This window comes from Magnolia sinica, chromosome 4 (assembly GCF_029962835.1).
Source record: "Magnolia sinica isolate HGM2019 chromosome 4, MsV1, whole genome shotgun sequence".
In the NCBI taxonomy this organism is placed as follows: Eukaryota; Viridiplantae; Streptophyta; class Magnoliopsida; order Magnoliales; family Magnoliaceae; genus Magnolia; species Magnolia sinica.
Window position 1 is genome coordinate 102,785,065 of NC_080576.1, and position 24,323 is coordinate 102,809,387.

At 41.5% G+C, this 24,323-nt stretch overlaps 1 protein-coding gene across 1 annotated transcript in view; it reads right to left on the reverse strand.

The window, feature by feature from the left end:
• The window catches only part of LOC131243568 (ankyrin repeat-containing protein ITN1-like), a 50,555-nt gene extending 26,478 nt beyond the window's left edge, over positions 1-24,077 (reverse strand). The window contains exon 1 of the mRNA XM_058243024.1: positions 23,369-24,077. Within this exon, the coding sequence (XP_058099007.1) occupies positions 23,369-23,966 (598 nt within the window). The 5' untranslated portion in view covers positions 23,967-24,077. The remainder of the gene's footprint in view (positions 1-23,368) is intronic.
• Positions 24,078-24,323: the final 246 nt, after the last annotated feature.

The following is a 24,323-nucleotide window of genomic DNA, read 5'->3' on the forward strand; positions in this document are numbered from 1 at the left end:
TCCCGTATCGGTATCGGTTGGCGTAACGGTGACCTCCAAAACCGATACGGATACGGGGGCGTAACGGCCCGTAACGGCGCAAAATTTTTTTTTTGCCAAAAAAATATGAAAAAATATGGATTAAATCCGGAATATTCTAAGCATTCCAAATATGCATTCATTTATAAATTGGAACATGTTTATGGTGGTGTAACGGTCCATCCTTTAGTGAGAAGTTGTATCGGACTGTCTGATGAATTTATGAACCAAATAACCTGAATTTGACTACAAAATTCATATATTTAATTTTCTAACTATCTACTATCAATGATAGATATATTAGAATGAATGTAATATGAAAATATCTTACATTTAGGTGTTTGCAATTATTTTTGAGGGCCAAAATTCATGCGTAAATAGAAAAAAAATATAAAATGGCACCCCAAATATGTAAAATGCACATTAACATGTTCTATTATGATTAACACATCATATGGCATCATTAAAACAGCAAAAGAATCATTAAAAAATGATTTTTCGAATTTTCAAAACAAGGGCCGAAATAAATGCGTAAATAGAAAAAAATAAAAAAATAAAATAAAATGGCACCCCAAATATGTAAAATGCACATTAACATGTTCTACTATGATTAACACATCATATGGCATCATTAAAACAGCAAAAGAATCATTAAAAAATGATTTTTCGAATTTTCAAAAAAAGGGCCGAAATAAATGCGTAAATAGAAAAAAATATAAAATGGCACCCCAAATCTGTAAAATGCATATTAACATGTTCTACTATGATTAACATATCATATGGCATCATTAAAACAGCAAAAGAATCATTAAAAAATGATTTTTCGAATTTTCAAAAAAAGGGCCAAAATAAATGCGTAAATAGAAAAAAATATAAAAAATATATAAAATGGAACCCCAAATCTGTAAAATGCACATTAACATGTTCTATTATGATTAACATATCATATGACATCATTAAAACAGCAAGAGAATCATTTAAAAATGGTTTTTCGAATTTTCAAAAAAAGGGCCAAAATAAATGCGTAAATAGAAAAAAATATTAAAAATATATAAAATGGCACCCCAAATCTGTAAAATGCACATTAACATGTTCTACTATGATTAATACATCAAATGGCATGATTAAAACAGCAAAACAACCATTAAAAACTGATTTTTCGAATTTTAAAAAAAGGGGCCAAAATTCATGCGTAAATAGAAAAAAATATTAAAAAATTATTAAATGGCACCCCAAATCTGTAAAATGCACATTAACAAGTTCTACTATGATTAACACATCATATGACATGATTAAAACAGCAAAATATATTAAAAAAAGTATAAATACCTATTTTTGACGAATTTTTGAAAAATGGCCCACCGAGCTTTGATTCAAAAAAATCTATAATATAATGTGTTTTTCTATCAAATACCTAGCTAAGGTTGGTCGAAATTAATAGTAGAAGGAGTTAGAAACAGTTTGGAAGCAAGAGGTTTTAAAAAAACAGCAAAAACAGAGCTTAAAAAGAAAAAAAAAAAAAGTTACCGTTTCGGGCCCCGTTACGCCCGTATCGGTCCCGTATCGGCCGATACGGGTACAAAAAATCGAATCGGCCGTTTCGGCCCCGAAACGGGTAACGGTTCGCACCATTACCGTTACGTATCGGCCGATACGGCCGATACGTAACCGATTTGGCATTCCTTGACATGAACCCATGCTTAGGATGTAACAAAATGGAGTGTGCTAAGGAATGGGCCCTCGATTTAGAGGTTATATGGGACACAGAACGTTAATGTGAGATTTACCATCCATAGGGCATACGGCTTGAATGGCTTGAAATGACCTTTTTAACCGCTCTGATTTACTCTTACCTGACCCTTTGCCGACTTGATTAATATTCCGAGCATTCTTTTACCGCTACGATTCAACATGTCCTATGATTTGATGATTTCCTTGCATGCCTTTGATGGCCTATACCATGCGGTTGAAATCCCTACTTATTGAATTTAATTGGCCACTGATCGATGGGTTCCATTAAGCATCCTAAGGTGGGGGAATCTCATAAGCCGGGGATGGTGGTAATGGGACACTATGCCTTAGCTGTTGGCCTACGCTGGGTAACAAGCCCCCCGTAGTGACCATTGAGTTACTTAAATTGACTGGTTGTAATTGGATTAATAACGGTTGGCTAATCATGCATTCATGGCATATTGGCCATGACGGGTGGCTAATTCTGGATGCTGTAGCACGTGCCCTAGAGTTGTTGGGGTATCGTTTCGCTAGCTCCCAGACCACCGACTATCGACCTATTGTTCCGACTGGATGATCATTCCCAGGTCGATGATTGCATGGGTGACGAGCCCAAGTCCGACTGGATGTGCATCCCCGGGTTGACGTGCATTCATACATCCATGCATATAAAAAGACTGCATCATGTATTGTTTTGATTGATTTGTCGTTTTAACTATGCTTAGCTAAGGCGGCAATGTGTAATCTTGAAAGGAATTCACACTGACTTGGCCACTCATCCATCAAATATATAACCGTACAGGTAGCACAGGTGGCTTAAGTAATATGTAGGTTCAGACTGATGAGGAGTTGTCTTGGTGCTCAAGGATTCATGGTTGTACCTGTTAAGGAAGCTGCGCGATCTTGCAGCTTTCGTTTATATGTTTTACATGCTTTTAAATTTCTCATGTAAGTAATCATGAAATTGTCAGTGTAGAGACATTGGTTTGTATAAGTCATTATGGGCAACCTCTTGTGTATTCCAAATATAAATGAAAATTTTTCTTTATGCTGACTTGTCCATCTTACGCTTATCTGCTAACTCTGATAAAAGAAAAAAATTATATATGGAATTTGGCTCTTCTTAGGCTAACACTCGGGTTTTTGGGAAACGGGTCATATACTCGGGTCCTGAAAACACAGGGCGTTACAGAAGGTCACGCATATATTATTGGGGAGCCCGTGAATATACAATAGGGATGTGACTCACAAGGGTCGCAGGAACACGTACAACTTTATATACAAAGGAAAGCCCATTACTCTTAACCCTATGAAGGATGATGAATGTAAAGAGACAAAGTCGGCTTCCACAGTGTTGAGTATGGCCCGATTCATGGAGGAGAGTCGTAAATGTGGAATCATGTATGCTCTAGTAGGATACAAGACCGATCCAGTTGATAATGTTGTTATTCAACCACCTAAGAATGTGGACATTTTGTCCCAATTTCAGGATTTGGTCCCTGATGAACTAACAAGTGAGCTTTCCACCCATGCGCGACATGCAGCATGCAATTAATTTGGTGCTTGGAGCGCCATTACCAAATTTTCTAGCATATTGAATGAACCCGATAGAGCATGCAGAGCTTCGTCGACAAGTGGAAGACTTGTTAACAAAGGGGTTCATTCGTGATAGCCTCAGCCCGTGTATTGTGCCAGCATTACTGACACCAAAGAAGGATGGAAGTTCGAGAGTGTGTGTTAACAGTCGTGCCATCAACAAGATAACAATAAAGTATTGTCTTCCCATTCTGCACCTAGATGACACGCTGGACATGTTGGCAAATGCTACAATTTTTTCGAAGATTGATTTGCAAAGTGGGTACTGCCAAATAAGAATTCGTCCTGGCGATGAATGGAAAATTGCTTTCAAGACAAAGGATGGATTGTGTGAATAACTTGTTATGCCCTTCGGCTTGACGAACGCACCTAGCATATTGATGCGAGTGATGACGCAAATTCTACGACCATTCATTGGCAAGTTTGTCGACATATACTTCGATGATATCCTCATCTATAGCCGTTCACGAGAAGATCATCTTCGCCAAGTGATGAAAGTACTACGCCATGAGTAACTCTACATCAATTTGAAGACGTGTATCTTCTTGAGTTCTAGCGTGGTCTTTCGGGGGATCGTCATTTCAGCAGAGGGCGTAAAGGCTGATTTAGAAAAGATAAGGGCCATTGTTGAATAGTCTAATCCCATAAATATTCATGAGGTTTGTAGTTTTCATGGACTTGCGACATTTTATTGAAGGTTTATTTAGAACTTTAGTTCCATCATGGCACCAATTACTGAATGTATGAAGTCCAGTCCATTTGAGTGGACTAAAGCAGCAATAAAGGCATTTCAAGAAATCAAGCAGAAAATGACAGAGGCTCCAGTTCTTAGACTTCCTAATTTCAAAAGTGTTTGAAGTTGCCTGTGATGCATTGCACGTAGGCATAGGAGGTGTTCTTAGCTAGGAAGGGCATTAGATGGCTTTTTTCAGTGAGAAACTCAATGAGGCACAAAAGAAGTATTCTACATATGATGTGGAGTTTTATGCTATTGTACAAGCTCTGAAGCATTGGCGTCATTAGCTCATTCATTGAGAGTTTGTGCTCTATTTTGATCACAAGGCATTACATTACTTGAATTCTCAGAAGAAGTTGAGTGCTAGGCATGCTAAGTGGAGTGCTTATCTTCAAGAGTTCACATTCCACTAAAATATCGCGAGGTAGAGGATGCCCTCAATTGAAAGTCACACCTATTTTCTACCTTATCAATTTCCGTTGTTGGGTTTGAAGAACTTAAACGGGACTATGCCACAAATGATGATTTTGGGAAGGTATTTTCAACACTCATTTCCAGTGCAGGCACCGAGTATCCAAGGTATAGCTTGCATGATGGGTACTTATTTTTCGACACGAGGTTGTGTCTTCCTAAGGGTTCCTTGCAAGAGTTTGGCATACGAGAGCTTCATTCAGGTGGCCTGGTTGGTCACTTTGGCCGGCTAGGTCTAAAGAAAGACGTTGGGATCGTTGTTCATCAATGTCGAGCGTGTCAGCTTGGTAAAGGTAGCAAGCAGAATACTGATCTTTATACGCCATTACCTGTGTTAGATGCTACATGGGAAGACATCAGTATGGATTTCATCTTGGGATTGCCTAAGACTCAATGTGGCTATGACTGTATTTATGTTGCGGTTGACAGGTTTTCGAAGATGGCTCATTTTGTCCCTTGTAAGAAGACATCGGACGCCATGTACACCGCCAATGTTTTCTTTAAAGAGGTGGTTCGTCTACATGGTGTTCCCAAAACTATTGTATCTGATCGTGACATCAAGTTTATGAGCTACTTCTGGCACACCTTGTGGTCTAAGATGGGAACTAAGTTGAAATTCTCAAGTGCTTATCATCCGCAAACAGATGGGCAGACTGAAGTCGTAAACCGTAGCCTTGGGAATCTACTTTGATGTCTAGTTGGTGATCATATCAACTCATGGGACATCGTGTCACCACAAGCTAAGTTTGCTTATAACAGTTTTATGATCCGCACTACGGGACTCTCCTTTCAAAATTGTGGGACATCATGTCACCACAAGCTAAGTTTGCTTATAACAGTTTTATGAACCGCACTACGGGACTCTCCTTTCAAAATTGTGACTGGAATGCGATCGCGACAACCTATCAATTTAGTCCCACTTCCTAGTGTGACTCGATCGAGCCAGAACGCTGAAGCTTTTGCACAGCATGTTAAGGAGATACATGAAGAAGTTAGGCAAAAGATTACCCTTAATAATGAAAATTACAAGGGATATGTAGATGTTCGACAACGTTTTGCACAATTCCACGAAGGAGATAGAGTCATTGTGCGACTTAAGCCTGAGCGGTTTCCGGCAGGCTCTTATACAAAGCTCCACTCCAGAAAGGCAGGTCCTTACCACATTTTAAAGAAGCTAGGTGATAATGCATACCTAATCGAGCTGCCACCTGAAATGAAGATCAGCCCCATTTTTAATTACAACTTATCGTGGACATCACACAAACGAGAGCACAGAAGAACAGGCTTATGCAGATACCTGAGGTACCATGCCAGCTCGAAGAAATCATTAAGGACGTGTTGGGTGATCAGATAGTTTCCACACGCCAAGGGGGATATCAAAAGTTTCTTGTCAATTGGAAGGGCCGACCAAGGTCTGACGCACATGGATTTCAGCAGAGGATTTCAAGCGCATCAACCCATAACTCTATGAAGAGTACATTGCCATTAACTCGACGGATCCGAGTTTTTTCAAGCCAGGGGGAATTGATTTAATCGGCTCACATCTTACACATACACGCTCCGCACATGTGTATAAGAAAAGGACCATGTTCCTTTTTTAGCCCATCATCACTTTCCATTTCTTTCAAATCTCCAGATTAGGAAATCTGCTCTTTCTTTCATAACTTCATTTTAGATAGGGAATAATTTTAAATATTTTTCTTATGTAAGTGTCTTCTTATTTTAGGCATTTTCTTAATTAGAATGCTTTGTTATTTAGGCGTTTTCCTATTTTCATAGATTTTTCTAGATTCCATCTATTTTATTACAGATTGTATGGTTGATTATAAATAGGACCTATGGCCTATGGAATAAGACAAGCTTATTAATATTCTCTTTATGAAATTCTCTTATTTTTTCCACGGTAGCTAATGAAGGGAGGGGGAGTGGTCTCTAGTTCAAGACTAGAGGACTGTTGAGCATGCTCGCAATCTTGCGTTTGTGATCTCTAGCATTCGGCTAGAGGATTGTTGGGTCTTTTTCCACAATCTCTTTCTTTTTCTTATTGATTTATTTGCTTTCCCTTTTGGGTTTGCATCAAATCTACTAAGAGGTATATCAAGAACAAACAGAAACTATGGCATATAACTAGGAAAAAGGAGCCACTAAAAAATGATCCATCCCACAACGATTGGGAAGTGATAATCTGACAGTGATGTCCAGGCTCCTCCATTCTATGCAACCCAGTATTAGTTGTGGATTGTTATTTTTGGAAGCCGCAAGAGAAATAGGGTATATACTTGCTAAGACATATTACAAGCAAGCCAACTTGCCTCATGTCTACTAGCTTCAATGGGAAATTACTACCATGCAACATAGGAAATGTCTTTTGATGAATATTTCGCTTCAATGAGACAAAAAATGGAAAGAATTGCGTCACTGTTAGCCCACACATGACTTGGTGTTACCAATGCATAAGGGGAGGCTGGGGCATAATGAGAGGAGTTTCCATATCAACCGATTCCAAAAGAAACTAAGTGACCTCTTCCTTAGCCGAATACCCAGGATCTCACTCTCTAGGAGTTTGATCTTTCAAGCCTGAAACTGCTTCAAAAATGATTCAGCATAATGCAGAAGACATATCTAGAGTTGTACTTTTCTGGTTCTTCAAACTAACCACATGCAGCAGCAAGAAATATGAAATTTCTAAATCTGAAACTTACGGCAGCAGGCAATTAAAAATGATAAGAAAATGGACTGCTGGAGAATGGCAGGTAGCCTAAAATAGTGGAAAATGGACTACTAGAGATAAATTCAAGTGGAGAAATTTCATATGGGTTCCGACTGCAGTGAATGGCCCAAATAGTCCAAGCCTACAACCACAATTTTGAATGGACTTATCAATGCTAGCACAATCAGCTTTTCATATGAGATAATGGAAGGTAGCCTTCAAAAAAAAAAAACACATACATTGATGTGGAATTTTGCAGATTTCATTGCTACCAACAATTTAATCAACCTTCCGTTAAGTGGGGACCAGTTTACTTGGTTGACTAATCAAGAGAGGATTGTCATAGGTAACAGGTTTCTCATATCAACAGAGTGAGAAAGGAACTTTATGGGGTGGTGCAATCAGTGCTTACGAGGCCTTCTTAGAGTCATCAAGAATTTTTGCTGGGCTGATCCCTATCAAATTTGAAAGATGACTAGATGATGATGAATATATTGAGCTTATTACTGAGTGGTGGGAAGAATATTAGGTGGAAGGTTGGGCTGAGTATCAATGTTTGAAACAAGCTTCAGATGATTGAGATGAAACTTTGAGAGTGGAGCATACTGAATGAGAAACAGGAGGAATATAAATTAACCCAAATAGACTCTATCTACAAGGAAGAAGAGGAAGGCATAGCAATAGAGGGAAGATTAGTTGAAAGAGAGAAAACATGGAATACGTGTTGACTCTTAAGAAGACAGGAAGCTTCATGGAGGCAAAAGTCTAGGGTCACTTGGTTGAGGTAAGGTGACCACAATACAGCTTTCTTTCACAAGACTGCTAATGGCAGAAGGAGGCCAAACTGCATTCATAAGTTAAAAGCAATGATTGACCGATTGTTATGCTTAAATTGTATGCTGAAGAGAGTTATCGGAAACTGAAGATAGATGGCCTACCTCCAAGTGACTAGTGAATGGTGTGGTAGGGCTCAAAAGAAGCTCTAATGAGGAGATTAGAAAAGTTGTCCTTGACATGGACAAAGATAAAGTGTTGGGTCCAGATGGTTCCTTATGACCTTCTACCAATCATGTTGGGAAATTATTAGAAGGGACGTAATAGAGTTTTTCTTGAAAATTCTTCATATGTCTAAATTGAGCAAGGATATGAACGCTACCTTCATTGCTCCTATTCTAAACGTTCAGGAAGCGACTAAAATAAGAGAGTTTAGGCCCATTAGTTTGGTAGGAGGCTGGTACAAAATTTTGTCAAAGGTTAGATTGAGAGAGGCATTTGGATTCATCATTTCCCTCTTCAAGGTGCTTTAATTGAGGAGAGGCAGATTTTAGACTGAGTCTTGGCCACGAATGAACTTGTTGATTCTATATCCAAAAAGGAAGAAGGCAAGAATAAAGCATAGATAGATATGGATAAGGGGTATGGCCATGTTGACTTAAGAGTTTAGGACTTGTCATCTACTCACTTAGGAGAATGGGGAATGGCTTTTGGTGAAAATGGATAGCGATGGTCAAAGAATTCATATCGTTTGTTGGAGTGTTAAAGTCCCTTGATATACATTGATACACCATCCTCTAATGGCTCGAGCTTTAGAGCAAGTAGTTGTTTGACATGGTATCAGAGCGGAAGGTCAAGTGTTAGAATCCTAGGAGTAGCAAATATGCCTCCGTTAATATATTCTCCTATGGGGGGAGGGGGGTGGCAAGTCCGGCCTGTTTATGGTGTGAGTGTGAGTTACCCCGCATGTGCGGGGGAGTGGAGTGTCAAAGCGATGTAGGACAATTAACCACTTGCTCTAAAAGCTCGAAATGATAGAACATGGCGAATCAATCCCCTTATCTCATAGCCCATACCCCATTACCCATGGGTTAGGACCTCGGCTAAACCCCCCTGATGGGCCCCACTTCACATGGGTTCCGTTTCACATGAGCCACATACCTCACGCGGGCCGCCCACCCTGAGTGTGCCCATGCATCCCACAGGCCACCCAAGTTGAGCCCGGTGTGAAAATGCCCCTGCATTAATCACCCCCGGTGAGGAATCTCGAATATAAGACCTCCCACTCCGATACCACTTTTTTTTTTTTAAAGACACAGGGTGTCCCCACCTCATTTTTGAAGTGAGACTAATCCCTGCGGATATACACAATCACCCACAACCACGTGCATCAGGTAAAGCCAATGAGGGGAATCAAACCCTCACCTATAGGGAGCAAACCTACGGTGAAGACCATTCGCCCAAACCCACTTTGATGTGAGATAATTAACCACTTGCTCTAAAAGCTCAAACGAATATGGCATAGCGAATCAATCACTTTATCTCATTAGCCCAGGCCCCACATCCCATGGGTTAGGACCTCAGCCGAACCCCCCTTGTGGGCCCCACTTCACATGGGTTCCGCTTCACACAGGTGGGGCCCGCCTGATGCAAGACAATTAACCACTTGCTTTAAAAGCTCGAACCATTAGAGTATGGCAAATTAATCCCTTTATCTCATTGCCCAGGCCCCACATCTCATGGGTTAAGACCTTGGCCGAACCCCCCTCGTGGGCCCCAAATCACATGGGCCGCCCACCCCGAGTGTGTCCCCGCATCCCACGGGCTACCCCACTCAAGCCCGGTGTGAAATGTGCATTAATCACCCCCGGTGAGGAGTTTCGAACACGAGACCTCCCCCGTAGGCCCCAAATCACATGGGTCACCCACCCCGAGTGCGTCCCCGCATCCCACGGGCTACCCCACTCGAGCCCGATGTGAAAATGCCCCTACATTAATCACCCCTGATGAGGAGTCTCGAACATGAGACCTCCCGCTCTGATACTAATTTGATGCAGGACAATTAACCACTTGCTCTAAAAGCTCGAACTATTAGAGTATGGCGAATTAATCCCTTTATCTCATGGCTCATGCCTCACATCTCATGGGTTAGGACCTCGGCAGAACCCCCCTTGTGGGCCCCAAATCACATGAGCCGCCCACCCCGAGTGTGTCCCCGCATCCCACGGGCTACCCCACTCGAAGCCGGTGTGAAATGCGCATTCATCACTATCGGTGAGGAGTCTCGAACACGAGACCTCCCCTGTGGGCCCCAAATCACATGGGTCACCCACCCCGACTGTGTCCCCGCATCCCACAGGCTACCCCACTCGAGCCCGGTGTGAAAATGCCCCTGCATTACCACCTCACATGGGCCTCCCACCCCGAGCGTACCTCTGCATCCCACAGGCCACCTCACTTGAGCCCAGTGTGAAAATGCCCTTGTATTACAAAGTCCCTTGATATACATTGATACACCATCCTCTAACAGCTCGAACTTTTAGAGAAAGTGGTTGTTTGACATCCTTGTCATACTTGATTTTGGTGAATGATTCACAAATGCGGTTTTCCTCAAGCTTTGGGGGTTTTCACCAGGGGGATCAAGGATCCATTGTGCCATCTTCTATATGTTGTGGTGGTTAAAAGGTTTGAGTCTTCTCATGGTAAGGGCATCTTCTATTGGCCTCGTTAGGGGTTTTCACATCGATACCCATGAAGTGACTATTACACAGTACACACCTTCAATTTGTGGATGACCCTCTTTTGTTATGTAAGGTGTCTATTGAGTAGGTTGCAAATTTAAAAGGTATTCTTAGATGCTTTAAAGTGGTTTCAACCACAGGGTTCATATGAAAATGAGTGCTTTCATATGAGTGGTGATAGATGAGGATTTCGTCAGGTTCTCAAGTCTGCGACTCTTTGGCAGCAAGGTTGGGATTGTGTGAAGCTTCCTTGCACCTATTTAGGTCTTCCTCTTGGTGGGAAGCTGAATAGTGCTGCATTTTGGGATCCTATGACTGGAAGGGTTGAGAAGAAATTAGCTTGATAAAAATGGAAGTATCTCTCTCCAAAGGGTAGGATTACTCTCATCAATGTCATCAATGTCACTACCTCTAATCTCCAGGAAGATTTCCTATCAGTTTTCGAGATCCTATAGTTGTCACTTCAAATATTGAGAAACTCTAAAGATTTATTTATTTTTATTTTTATTTTTTGTGGGAAGGAAAAGAGTTGGAGCATAAGTTTCATCACATCAATTGGACGAGGGAAAAAGCCAATGTGCTTTGAGGGCTTGGGTTGGTAATGTGAGGAGAGGAACTGGGCACTCTCGAGCAAGCGGTGGTGGAGATATGGGGAAAAACCGAATGCTTTATGGACAACCATGATTCGTGGGAAATATGGTGAGTTGAAGGGCGGAATTTTTATTTTATTTTTTGAAAGGTTTACCAATTTTATTGAAAACCCACATCAAAGGCGGAAATGAACACAAAAGAGAGAGAAATAAAAAAGGAAACTACAAGCCCAAGAGGGCAACTAGGACACAAGCGTCCAAATCCTTGAAGCTAGAAGCCCACTCGACCACCAAGGACGCCACCTTCCAAATTATCCGATCCAACATAACCGACCTATTCTCAAAACAACGACTATTCCTCTAATCCCAAATGGTCCAAAGAGTAGCCATCCCCGCCAAGTGCCAAGCAACCTTCCCATCTTTTCCAATCCCACCACCATGCCATGATGCTAATAAATGGGAAAGAGATCCCAGCGTAACCCATGATACATTAAGGTTTATAAGGAAGTTATCCCAAACCATTCGTGATGAGGCATTGAAGAAACAAATGATCTACCAACTCAGTGTCTCTCAAGCATATAACACATGCATTAGGAAGCACCATGCCTCTCTTGCGAAGATTATCCATAGTCAAAACCCTGTTCCTACTCGCCAACCAAACGAAGGATGCCACCTTTGGGAGAGCTTTGTACTTCCAAAAGGGGTAGTTGTGGCCCAAAGTATAAGATGAAGATCTGATGAGGCTGTAGAAAGACTTTCACGGATAATCTTCCGGAACTATGCCCAATCCATCTCATCAAGTCCTCCTCGAACTCATCTGTAGAAGTGGTTTTCAATCTCTCCAAGGGCATCTTAAAAGCACCTCTACCTCATCGTTGGAGAGGCCTCTTCTACGTGGGGATGCCCAAATAATCTCTTCTCCCAATCTAGAGAAGCAAGAGGCAACCAAGACATTCCTATCTGGGGCTAGAACTGTTAGGCTAGGAAAGCTTCCTTAAGAACACAATCATCCAACCACAAATCTTTCCAAAACTGGAATTGGGAATGGGAACCATCACCCACTACTTAAGAAATGCCTTGCTTAAACTTCGGGGCAAACGAGAAGACCGATGCTCAAAAGCCTGAAGCTTTGTACCTTGAAGAATCTTTGATCCACCATCCCCCCAACCATGTATTGTACTTCGTTGCTATTGCTACCCTCCAAAGACTATGTTCCTCTGTGGCGAACCGCCATAGCCACTTGCCCAAATAGGATGGGAAAGATCCCACTCCATGCCCAAATAGATCAGCAAGTCTACGAACATCCACCTTAGACAACATTTCACATTTTTTTAAAGTTCATCATCAATCCCGATACAACTTCGAAGCAAGTGATGATTTTGTGCAAGTTGTCTGCCATCTCTATCTCTGCTTCACAAAAAAAGGATAGTGTCATCGGCAAACTAAAGGTGAGTGATTGTCATACACAAATCTGCAACCTTAAACCCCTCGGATTAATCCCACTTCCTGACCTTTCCACAACATCTTGCCAAGAGCCTCTGCTACCACAACAAATGAGAAAGGAGATAGGGGGATCACCCCAATGAAGGCCCTTGGAGGTCTTAAAAAATCCTTTTAGCGAACCGTTAACTAGGATCCGAAAAGGAGGCCAAGCTCACACATTCCTGAATCTAAAATCTCCATTTCTCGCTATATCCAACTCAACCTAACATGTGATCAAAAAACACCCAATCAACGTAGTTGTAAGCTTTCTCAATGTCCAGCTTGCAAACTACCCCAGCCCTAACTTCTTTGTATCTAGAGTTGATGCACTTGTGCGCAAGCAACGCACAATCTAGAATTTGTTGCCCTGCAACAAAGGCACTCTGGTTTCCAACTATGATTGTCGCGATAGCTTTGAAATCTGGAGGGAAGGATCTTTGCGAGAATGTTATACAGGTTATCAATAAGACTTATAGGCCTAATGTCCTTCAAACTCTCAGCTCCTTTTTTTGGAATAATTGCTATGAAAGAGGCCTCCATCTCCTTAGGCAACCTTCCCCTATCAAAGAATTCCCTGACGAAAGCCATCACATCATCCTTTGCCTCTTCCCAAAAAGTCGGGAAAAAAAAAAGGCATTGGGAAACCATTGGGTCCTAGAGCTTTGTCTCTACTAAGAGAATCAACTACTTGTTTCACCTCTTCCATTGATGCCGGTCTTAGCCATAGCTTGCGAGTCGAAGATTGGAGGGAAGTCCATACTGTCCGGAAGTGGTTTGATGATGCGAACATCAGTGGTGTGCCCTTTACAGTGTACAAGAGGAGGAGGCGTTGCTGACAGAGAACCAGAGCAAAGGAGTTGATGTGGATGGATGACGAGTCCATCGGACCCACTTTCTGATGCGCTACAAGTGCAGGAGCGACATGACCGCACCTTGAGCATAGATCCATGGGTCGAATTTCACACCCTACCACAAGGGTGTTCACCACGACCATAGATCAATGGGTCGGATTTCACACCCTACCACATGGGTGTTTTAGTTTTAGACTTTTTTTGTTGTTTTTCTTGTTTCAAGGGCTTTATTGCAACTTTCTTTATTTTTCGTCTTTTTATTATTTTTCTTGTTTACAGGGGCTTTAGTGCACTTTTACTTTTTCCATAGCTTGTATATACGTTGTGAAGAACCTTATTTTCATTATTATTGAATGAATAAGAATTCGTCTATTTTCTTCCTCTTTATTCAAGAGATTAGGGTTTCAGGATTGGCCCTTGGGTGTTGAGGATTCCACCCCGATTTCGGGTTTCCCTCTTTCTAAGATCTTCGAGGTGCAGGAAAAGGTAAGAATCATCCTCCTCCTTTTCTTTTGACGACAAATGATTTATACCTTCTTCAACTCGAACCCCTTATTGACGTAGGACAGCCCTAATTATGATGCATGCTCATGGAAATAATTAAACAGCGGAAATAAAAGGAATAAATGATCTAAAATTCTAACAATAATCATCATAACTGAGAAAATCATAAAGGAAACACGCAATGGAGCGGGCCATCACTACAACCATGGAGTATGGAATTCAATTACTACTTAGGTTGGATCCGGCGAGGGATGAGACCTCCCGATCTTGCATGGTCACACCCAATCGATCAATGAAGATCACTAGTCCGAAGAACCAAGAAGTTTCTCGGATTAGGGATTTGAGAATTTGGGGATTTAGGGTTTAGATCGGTTCTCAAGATTTTGATCGAAGAGGACTTAGCCAAAACAAAAAAATAGAAGAAAGAAAGTTATTACCTTGAGGAAGTTGGAGGGGCACAAGAAGAAATTAGAAGAAGAAGATCAAGGGGAGAGAAGAAGCACCATTAGAGAGAAGAGAGGAAGGAGGCAACCAAAGGGTTTGCTTTTCATTCATCAATAGTTGAAATTCGTGTTTAGGGCTTTACCCCACTTAAATAAGCAAATAAAGACATAAAATTACTAAAATACCCCTAGAATAAGCAAATAAAGATATAAGATTACTAAAAGACCCTTAATTAAGTCAAAAAATGCACAAATAACATAAGTATGGGAAATTTTGTGCGCTCGGTCTTCTTTCTCCAATCTTCCTTCACATGTGTCTTCCCTAAGTGGGGTCTTCTATATGTCCAATCACATGTGAAAGGTCTTCAACTCCTCAATATTCGCCTATCCACAAGGACGGCACTTGTGGTTGGCGCTTTCTTCGTTGGTACACCTTGAATGCACCTGTGTCCGCATCAATTCCCCTCGGGTGAAAAAAACTCGACTCCGACGAGTTGAAACTTTTGTAGCGCTCGAGTAGATCTGGATCAATACCTTGCAATGCGTCGCCCGACAGCCACGTAGATTCAGACGATGGTTTGTTTTTCCACCTGACAAGATACCTTTGGAAACCCCCATCTCTCGTGGATACTATCTCGTCATCCAAGATTTCCTCAATTGCTTCTTTATGGGTAATGGGTGGAGGAGGTGGTGGAAGGGGTTGGGTAGCAAACTCAGAAAAAGGCCATGAAAGGGACGATGTATCAATAATGGGAGTATGGGCACGGACTAGATCTTCCACATTAAAAGTTGGATTAATGCTCATTTCAGGTGGAAGGTCAACCCGATACGCGTTGGACCCAACCTTTTGTAATATCTTGAATGGTCCAGCACTACGCGCTTGTAATTTCTTTGCAGATCCTTGAGAGAATCGCTCTGGCCTTATTCGCACCATTACATAGTCTCCTTCTTGAAATTCTTGCACTTTACGATGAGAATCAGCTGAAACTTTATAATCATTATTGCTCTTATTTAACCGCTGTCTAATATGTGTATGCAAATCATGAATATGGCGTGCGAATGCATCGGCTGACTCAGAAGACCTTTGGGTAACAGACATAGGTAAGAGATCTATGGGCATTCTAGGTTTATAACCACTTACAATTTCAAAAGGACTCAACCCTGTAGATCTATTAACTGACCCATTATAAGCAAGTTCAGCAGTTGGTAAAATTAGGTCCCAAGTCTTAACATGTTCACCCACTAGACAACGTAGAAGATTTCCAAGGCTACGGTTTACCACTTCAGTTTGACCATCTGTTTGTGGGTGGTAAGCAGTAGAAAATTGCAAACGAGTTCCCATAATGTGCCACAGTGTCTTCCAAAAATAGCTAGTAAATCGAACATCACGATCAGACACTATGGTTTTAGGTAACCCATGGAGACGCACCACACCATCAAAAAAGAGACGAGCAACATGAGACGCATCTGACGTCTTCGAACATGGGAGGAAATGCGCCATTTTAGAAAAACGGTCCACAACGACAAAAACGGAATCGTGCTTTTTTATAGTCTTGGGAAGCCCGAGCACGAAGTCCATACTAATGTCCTGCCACGGAGCATGTGGCACTGGCAATGGCGTGTACAACCCAGTATTTTGCTTTCTTTGCTTTGCCAGCTGACATGTTCGACACTGCCCTAAAACTTTGGCTACGTCTCGCTTGAGGCTTGGCCAATAGAAACGATCTTCCACGAGGGCAATGGTCTTATCACGACCAAAATGGCCAGCTATCCCTCCTGAATGAAGCTCCCAGATGAGGAATTCACGAAGGGACATACGGGGAATACAAAGTTTGTCTCCCTTGAAAAGAAAGTCATCTTTAAGAACATATTCACCCATAATATGCTGGTCACTAGAGAATGACGCGTAAGTACCCCCAAAATCAGGACATATGGGGTATTCATCTTTTAGTTGCTCAAATCCGACTACCTCTACACTCAAGGAGTTGAGCAATGCCACTCTCCTACTAAGGGCATCCGCTGGTTTGTTTTCAACCCCGGCCTTGTGTTTCAAAACAAACGAATATTCCTGAAGAAACGCTACCCACTTGGCATGCCTTGGGTTGAGTTTCTTCTGAGAATGCAAATATCTCAAAGCCTCATGGTCAGAAAACAAAACGAATTCTTGCGGTAGGAGGTAGTGTCGCCAATGTCTCAGGGATTGCACTACCGCATAAAATTCTTTATCGTAAGTGGAGTATTTTTGTTTTGCCTCATTCAGTTTCTCACTGAAATAGGCCATTGGGTGTCCTTCTTGACTCAACACTCCACCTATACCGACACCAGACGCATCACACGCTACTACAAAGATTGTAGAAAAGTCAGGTAGACGCATGACAGGAGCTTCCACCATCTTGCCCTTAATTTCTTTAAAAGCCTTGACGGCGGCTTTAGACCACACGAACTCTCCCTTTTTCATGCACTCGGTAATGGGAGCCATGATCGTGCTAAAACTCCTAATGAACCGACGATAAAAAGTTGCTAGGCCGTGAAAACTTCGCACCTCATGAATGTTCCTTGGTTCTGGCCACTCAACTATGGCCCTGACTTTTTCAGGGTCTGCGCGCATCCCTTCAGATGACACTATAAATCCTAAGAACATAACTTGGTTAGACATGAATGCACATTTCTTAAGATTAGCGTACAACTTTTCCTTCCTAAGGACACTACAGACCTTCTTTAAATGTTCAAGGTGTGATTCCTTAGTGGTACTATAAATAAGAATATCGTCAAAGTACACCACTAGGAATTTTTCCATGAACGGCCTCAAAGCTTGGGTCATCACCCGCATGAAAGTACTAGGTGCGTTAGTCAAGCAGAAGGGCATGACCAACCACTCATACAACCCATCTTTCGTCTTAAACGCCGTCTTCCACTCATCTCCTGGGCGTATACGAATTTGGTGATATCCACTCTTGAGGTCTATCTTAGAGAATATAGTGGCAACCTTGGCCACATGTCTAATCAGTGTCCTACGAAGAACCGTGGGAGAGCCTTAGTTATAGGCGAGTCCCACGAGGGTGGAGATGACCAGGGTGATTATGAAGTTGAAGAGTATCACCCTGAAGGAGGACTCACTGATGAAAAAGAAGTGGATGGAGAAGCAATGCTTGCAGTAGTCAGGCGTGTGTTAGCTCAGTCTAGAAGTAGTGTTGGGCTGTCCTACGTCACTTATCCTTCACCCATTTCTTTTCTCTCTGGATACCCCTTTCTAGTTCGAACGGAAAAGGGGGATGGTTAGTCAGTAGAATCAGATTCAAGCTTACTCATGGACTGACTTATGCTAGATCTGGGATATCCTCATATCCAGAGGTCCTTCCTTTTTACTATTTACGTGATCTTATGCTAAGGGGCATGATCCTGACGGAATAACCTCATCTTTGTGTTGATATTTACCTAATCCCTTTGTTTGGAAACAGTTAGTTAATTAGTGTATTTATTTGAATATTTTTTAACCTAATTATACATGCATCTAAGGTTAGGTTATCACATGTCCCTGCATCATTTGACCCCACTCCCACTTGACAAAAGTTGTTCATAGAAGTTCACTGTGGAACTACAATTTACCCTTTTCTATCACCCGACTTCCGTTAACGACTAAGCTGCCAATGTGGTTATTCCTTGCTTTCACACTAGCCATGTTGTGCAAAAATTTTATGTTTCCGTTGCCTTCCTGAAGCCATAGCGCACGAAATCTGTCTCCATTTGATCTCCTCTTCTTTAAGCCTCTTAGCGTACTCCATTGACAATTCTAATTTTTTGTTTTTTCTCTTCCCCCTCAACTAGACTACAGATAAATATCTCATATGAGGAATTAGTCCTATTTTGTGAATCTTTTGGGCAGGGTGAGTATGGTGTTTCTTGGCGGTGTAGCTAAAGATAGGAATCTTCGGAGGTGGTGTTTCTTCGCTAGGTCTTTCTTCTCAACATTGATTAATCGGAATGGTGTTTCTCCAACTTTACACTTAATTTGGAAGCCTCTTGTGCCTACAAGAGTCAAGGCTTTTGCTTGCATCACGGTGGAAAAAATATTTTTGATGATGGATAACTTAAAGAGGCAAAGCAAGGCTCTAACAAATATGGGCTTCATATGCAAGAAAGAAAAAGAATCGTTTGATCACCTTTTCTTTTCTTTTCTTTTCTTTTTCTTATTTTTTGAAACATTCATGATTTTATTGCAAAAAGGCCAAAGCCAAAGAATTCCAAGCAAGAGCAAGATAAGAGAATCTAAGACGGCACCATATCCAAAGATTTGACAGTCCATTCCTTTTCATCCACTACATGGTAGAAAAAAAAGAGGTGTATAACTTTTTCCTTGATCGATTCAGGACCTCTTCAGTCACTTTAAAAATAAAATAAAATAAATATTTAAAACCTCTTGGGTTGTCAATGATTCTATCTTGGTGTCGGAATGGCATTGTGGGGTTTCAAGGGTAGAAAGGAAGCCCTTTGAAAGATGGTGACCTTTGGGATTTTATGGGGAGCATGAAGGAAAGGAAAAGTTTTTTAGGGTAAATCTCTAGTGACTGATCTGTTAAAGAGAAGGAATTTGGGTATGATTGTAAGTTAGGTGATGCCAAGATAGGAGTTCCTAAGTTGTTCTATGGCTGACCTAAGGGGATTGTTTGGGTTTGGGCAAAGCTATGTTGTGACAAGCAGTCGGAGCAACTATACATGTCCATGCTTTGTCAACCCCCCTATGCATGGGAACCAATACACTTTGGACAAGTAACAATGGATATATGATCGTTAGACCATGCATTGTGTCTTAAGTGGAGAGGTGGAACTACTTGTCATTAGGACTATCAACGGGCCAGGCCTGGGGTTGGCCTCGGTGCGGATTCTGAACTGTTTCGAGCCGAGCCGTTGGGCCAGGCCTATTCAATATTTCAATTTTGGCAAGCCCGAGCCCGGCCCAGCCCATTGACAGCCTACTTGTCAATGACACTTTATAGTTTCAGTGCACGTGGATCACACTTATTCATGCACATACATGACATGTTCCAATGTGCCACGTTTGTAATCATTCAAGTTCAAGCACCGCACATGTCCCTATGTGCCACCATCAATCTTCAAGTGCTACAAAAAATGTGGCAGGTGTCAATGTTTTTTTTTTTGGCAAGTGTCAATGTGCACATACACGTGTATAAATGCGTCACTAACCAATCTTTAGGTTCTCTATATATGCCACTTTAAGTTCCCCACATGTGCCACAATTCATCCTGTAACGGCCCTAGTTTTTCTAATAAAAATAATAATAAAATAAAATTTTCAAATTCAAATTGAGAGAGAGAGTGAGTCGTTCCGCTTATCTCTCCCTTCTCCTCTCATTCCCCGTATCTGTCTTATTTCCAACGACCCTCTTTTTTTAAAGAGAGTTCTAATCCCACTGAAGTAAACCTATCTATCGTAGAGAGAGAGAGAGAGAGAGAGAGAGAGAGAGAGAGAGAGAGAGGAGGCTTTGGTGAAAGGCTCTAATCAGTGAGTTCCCTTAACTAATTTTACTAAATTGTTGTGTATTTAGTCTATTTTCACTAGACCCATGTAATGAAGGGGGCAGATCGGCCACACATTCATCGCATTGGTCTATTGATGCATACGACGAAAAGACTTGAATCTCATGCAAAATCTCTTTGTTATAGAGATTGGCTTGAGGTCATCCAAATATGTCAAGATAAATCTAAACAGATCATAAGATCCCTGAGGCCAAAATATATCATCGCCCTAATTTCCAGATCGATCTAACCATCGGATCGATCACATTGATCATATCTAATCATATATGTTGATTTGTACATCTGGTTCTACGATGGATCATCGGATGCATCAGATCCCATCCATGCCATCTATATCTATTCAGAAATATATCCACAATTACATCCCAAATTCTAGATGGGTTTGATCATCTAATGGGCCACATTGATCATATGAGGGATTGATATTAAAAATATGATATGGAAAGAATGCGGATTACGGATGGTTCAGATCTAACAATCTATTGGCTATCCCCTAATTCGATTATGTGGGAGCCAATGGATGGTTCGAATTTAATCCATATGATTGGTAAATCCTTAAAAATTAAGAAATAAGGAAAACCTCCAAAGTTTGCGAAATCGAATCATCAAAACTGAGTGAATCAGACATTTGTCAATTCGATCGATAAAATGGGTCAAAATATGTCGAAAGACTTAACCTTAGAATTTCAGATTTTATCGATTCGATTGATTAGTGATCGATTCGATCGATGGGTTATCGATTGATCGATCAAAGATGCTGGAAAAGGTCTAGTGACCAAATTGTTTTAATTTGGAGTTTTTCAATTCAATTGATCAATGATCAATTCGATCGATCAACAGATGCCTAGACAGATCTATCAAATCTCAAACCTTAATAATTGGGTTAGTAAGTCTATAATACATGTAATTTACGTAATTTGGATTAATTATGGATTGTTGGGTTAATGTTAGCCACCTTGGTTAATCAACGATGGGCTCCATTGTGTGAATATTCGGATTAATCAATAATTTCGTTTAAATGGTTATTAGGGAACTTAAACATGAACCGATCCGACTATTCTACAAATTCATCTCTACCATACACAGGTGAGTGATCCCAACATGGTTCCTCTCTGTTATGATTAAGGTAGATTTGAAGTGATTGCTATGTTTGTTATATCGTTGTGCTAAATTGATTTAGTGTTGAATGAATAATTGTATTAATATTTATTACTGTGAATTGCTTTGTACTGAGATGTTATATCATTGAAATCATGAAATCTGAGTTTCCTCTCATATAGAGAGATGTATGTGACAACTTATATATGTTGATGCATTAATGATTGAACATTCATCATTTGCATTGCATAGCGCTCTTGTGCTAATTCCTAGAGGCCTGCTCTAGATGATTTCCATGCACACTTCATGCTGAGTTCTTAGGGGACCATCCCTAGATGCTTATCATATGTAGAAGCCTGCCCAAGGGGTGGATGCAGGCCTTGCCCATGCCTACCCAACACGGTAGAAGCCTGCCAAGTATAAATGCGGGTTGATGGATATTCAACCCAAGCAAGTGGACAGTTTTCCCACTTGATGCATCATCTAAATCATTCATGATTGCATTGCACGACATTCTTGCATCCATACTCATTTCAGCATTGTTGCATTGTTGGTTGTTTCGTATTGTTTTGTACTATTTTAATTGTGACGTGCATGACCCATGATGGGTTCACTCACTGGGCCCGGCCAACTGACGTTTGTTGAATGAAAAACCGTACAGAGGTGATTGAGGCCGGAACTGTAACTCAAACACAAGAGAGTGAGACTGGGCCGGTGGATGATCCACAGGATTAGTGGCCCTATCTAACTAAAGAGGAAATTGTTGCATTGACATAGCTGGAACTGTTATTTGGAGCCTGTGTTACTTAGGGTTTTCTGTTTCTGTTTAAGTTAATTATTAGCTTAGAATTTAGTGTTGCAGGTGTCTTTAGATTACTTTGCTGGATATTAACTATTGAGTGATTATGGATAATATCTAATCGTAGGGTCCCAAATGGGTGAACCCAATCAAACTAATGAATGGCAATGCATGAATGAAACCGAGTTGGTTGTGAACAATGGAAGTGTACGTTGTGAATAGTGGATGTGTGGAAATGGATGCTAAATGTTGTGTGTGAATGATGGATTTTAAATGGAACTTAGAATATACGTAAATCTGTGTCTCTAGTTAACTATACAACTTGCTGATTTAAGTACACTCAGTGTACGAGTCATGGACCGTAACTCAGGTCTAAGGGTGCACACTCTGTATCCGAATTGTGAGGCATGACATATCCTACCCATGTTCCAGGGTGCTTGACAAACAAGGGACGGAACAACCAACCATCAACAACATGTCCAATGACCATGACCAGCTAGCCCTAACACCGTGCCATTGATTGCTAGTCACTAGTCTCACAACACAACTTTGCTCGAATCCAAACAGGCCAATAGAGAAATTGGAGCAGCTTACTGCCCTTTTTATTCTTTCTTTGTTTTCTAGCAGTGCCTAGCTTGTTGGTGTCAGGAGGGCAAATGTTGCCAGCCGCCTTTGTAATTCTCTTTTCTAGGTTTTTTATATATTCATTCTCTCTCCAAAAAAATAAAATACAAAAATACAAAAACAAAAACAAATGGCTCCATTACCTCATAATTAAAATTAATTTTTGCAATTCAATTCATTTGGTGTGTTTGGATGCACTTTCGACATGAATTGCAATTGTAAAAAATGGAAATAACCTGATTGTGATTTCCTTCCTTAGCATTGATATTAATGGATTGGCCCCAAAATGCAATTGCTTTACTTCCAAGTTTGACTTAAAAGACAACTGGAATTTGACGGTCATTTCCTCATTAAGAAAAACTGCATCTTTTTCCCCAATTCCTCTTGATTAATTTCATCATTCGCAATTCAATTCACTTGGGCATCCGAACACCACCAAACTTTTCAAGATTTCACCAACCTAATTTAATTGCGCATGCAAAATTCCACCAATTCAATTCCACAAAATGCATTTGTCCCCATACTCTCCTGAATTCCTTTCAATTCAATCAAAATTGAAACAAGCACAAGATTCCAAATTCCAAATTTTATTTAAAAAAAAAATCAATTTTTTAAAAATGAATTGGAAATGATTGAGAATCTGACCTTGATGCCCCTGGCTTGCGGCCTTATGCAGCACGTCGAACCCGGACTGGTTCTTCCTCGAGATGCTCTCCTTATTCGAGTACTTGAGGAGCTCCCTCACGACATCGACATGGCCTTCCTCTGCGGCCACAAACAACGCCGTCTCCCCCAGCTCATTCACCTCGTTCACCACCGCCTCCCGTATATCAGCCACCTCAGCATCAAAATCCGCCCCCATCACGGTCCCCACCATCTGCGCGTCTATCTCGCTGATGATCTGCCGCACGGCCGCCAGGTCGCCGCGCTTCGCTGCCAGGTGCATGTCGGTGTCATTGTGCCGGCCTGTCACCTGCTTCACGTACTTCTTCTTCTGGTCGATCCGCTTCCCGGAGTTAGAGAGGACGAGGGCCGGCCCTGCCATGGCAGATGGCGACGGTGACGGAGAATGCAGACAGTTGGAGAAGATGACAGAGGGGGCTAACGCAGCAGACGGCGACGGGGACGGAGAAGGTAACGGCGACGGAAACCGTAACCGTATCGGTGACGGAATCGGGAAGGAGATGAGCCCCACCTCCAGATCTCTCTCTTCTTCTCTGCCGTGTTGGGTTTGGGAAGCCATGATTTCTCTTACTTTCTTTCTGAAAGCTTCCAATCAAACCCTAGAAAACCATGGAAGGGTATTTTCGTGAAATGTATAGAGAGAGGAGGGGAAGAGGAGAACGAGGGGGAAACGGAAGGTGATTGGGATGATTATTTTTTTTCTTTTCTTTTCCGTTTTCAATTTTTATTTTTATTTTTTCTGATTTTTTATCTGCCACCAGCTCGGGGTGTGTCCCTCTCGTTCCGATTTCCCGCCTTTTCTCGTCTCCTGTAACGGACGGGACAAGCTGCGACACTGGATCCGGCCCTGGGTGCGACCCTGACCGTGGCCCACCTCGATGTATATACGCGCCGTCCATCCGTTTTGCCAGCTCGT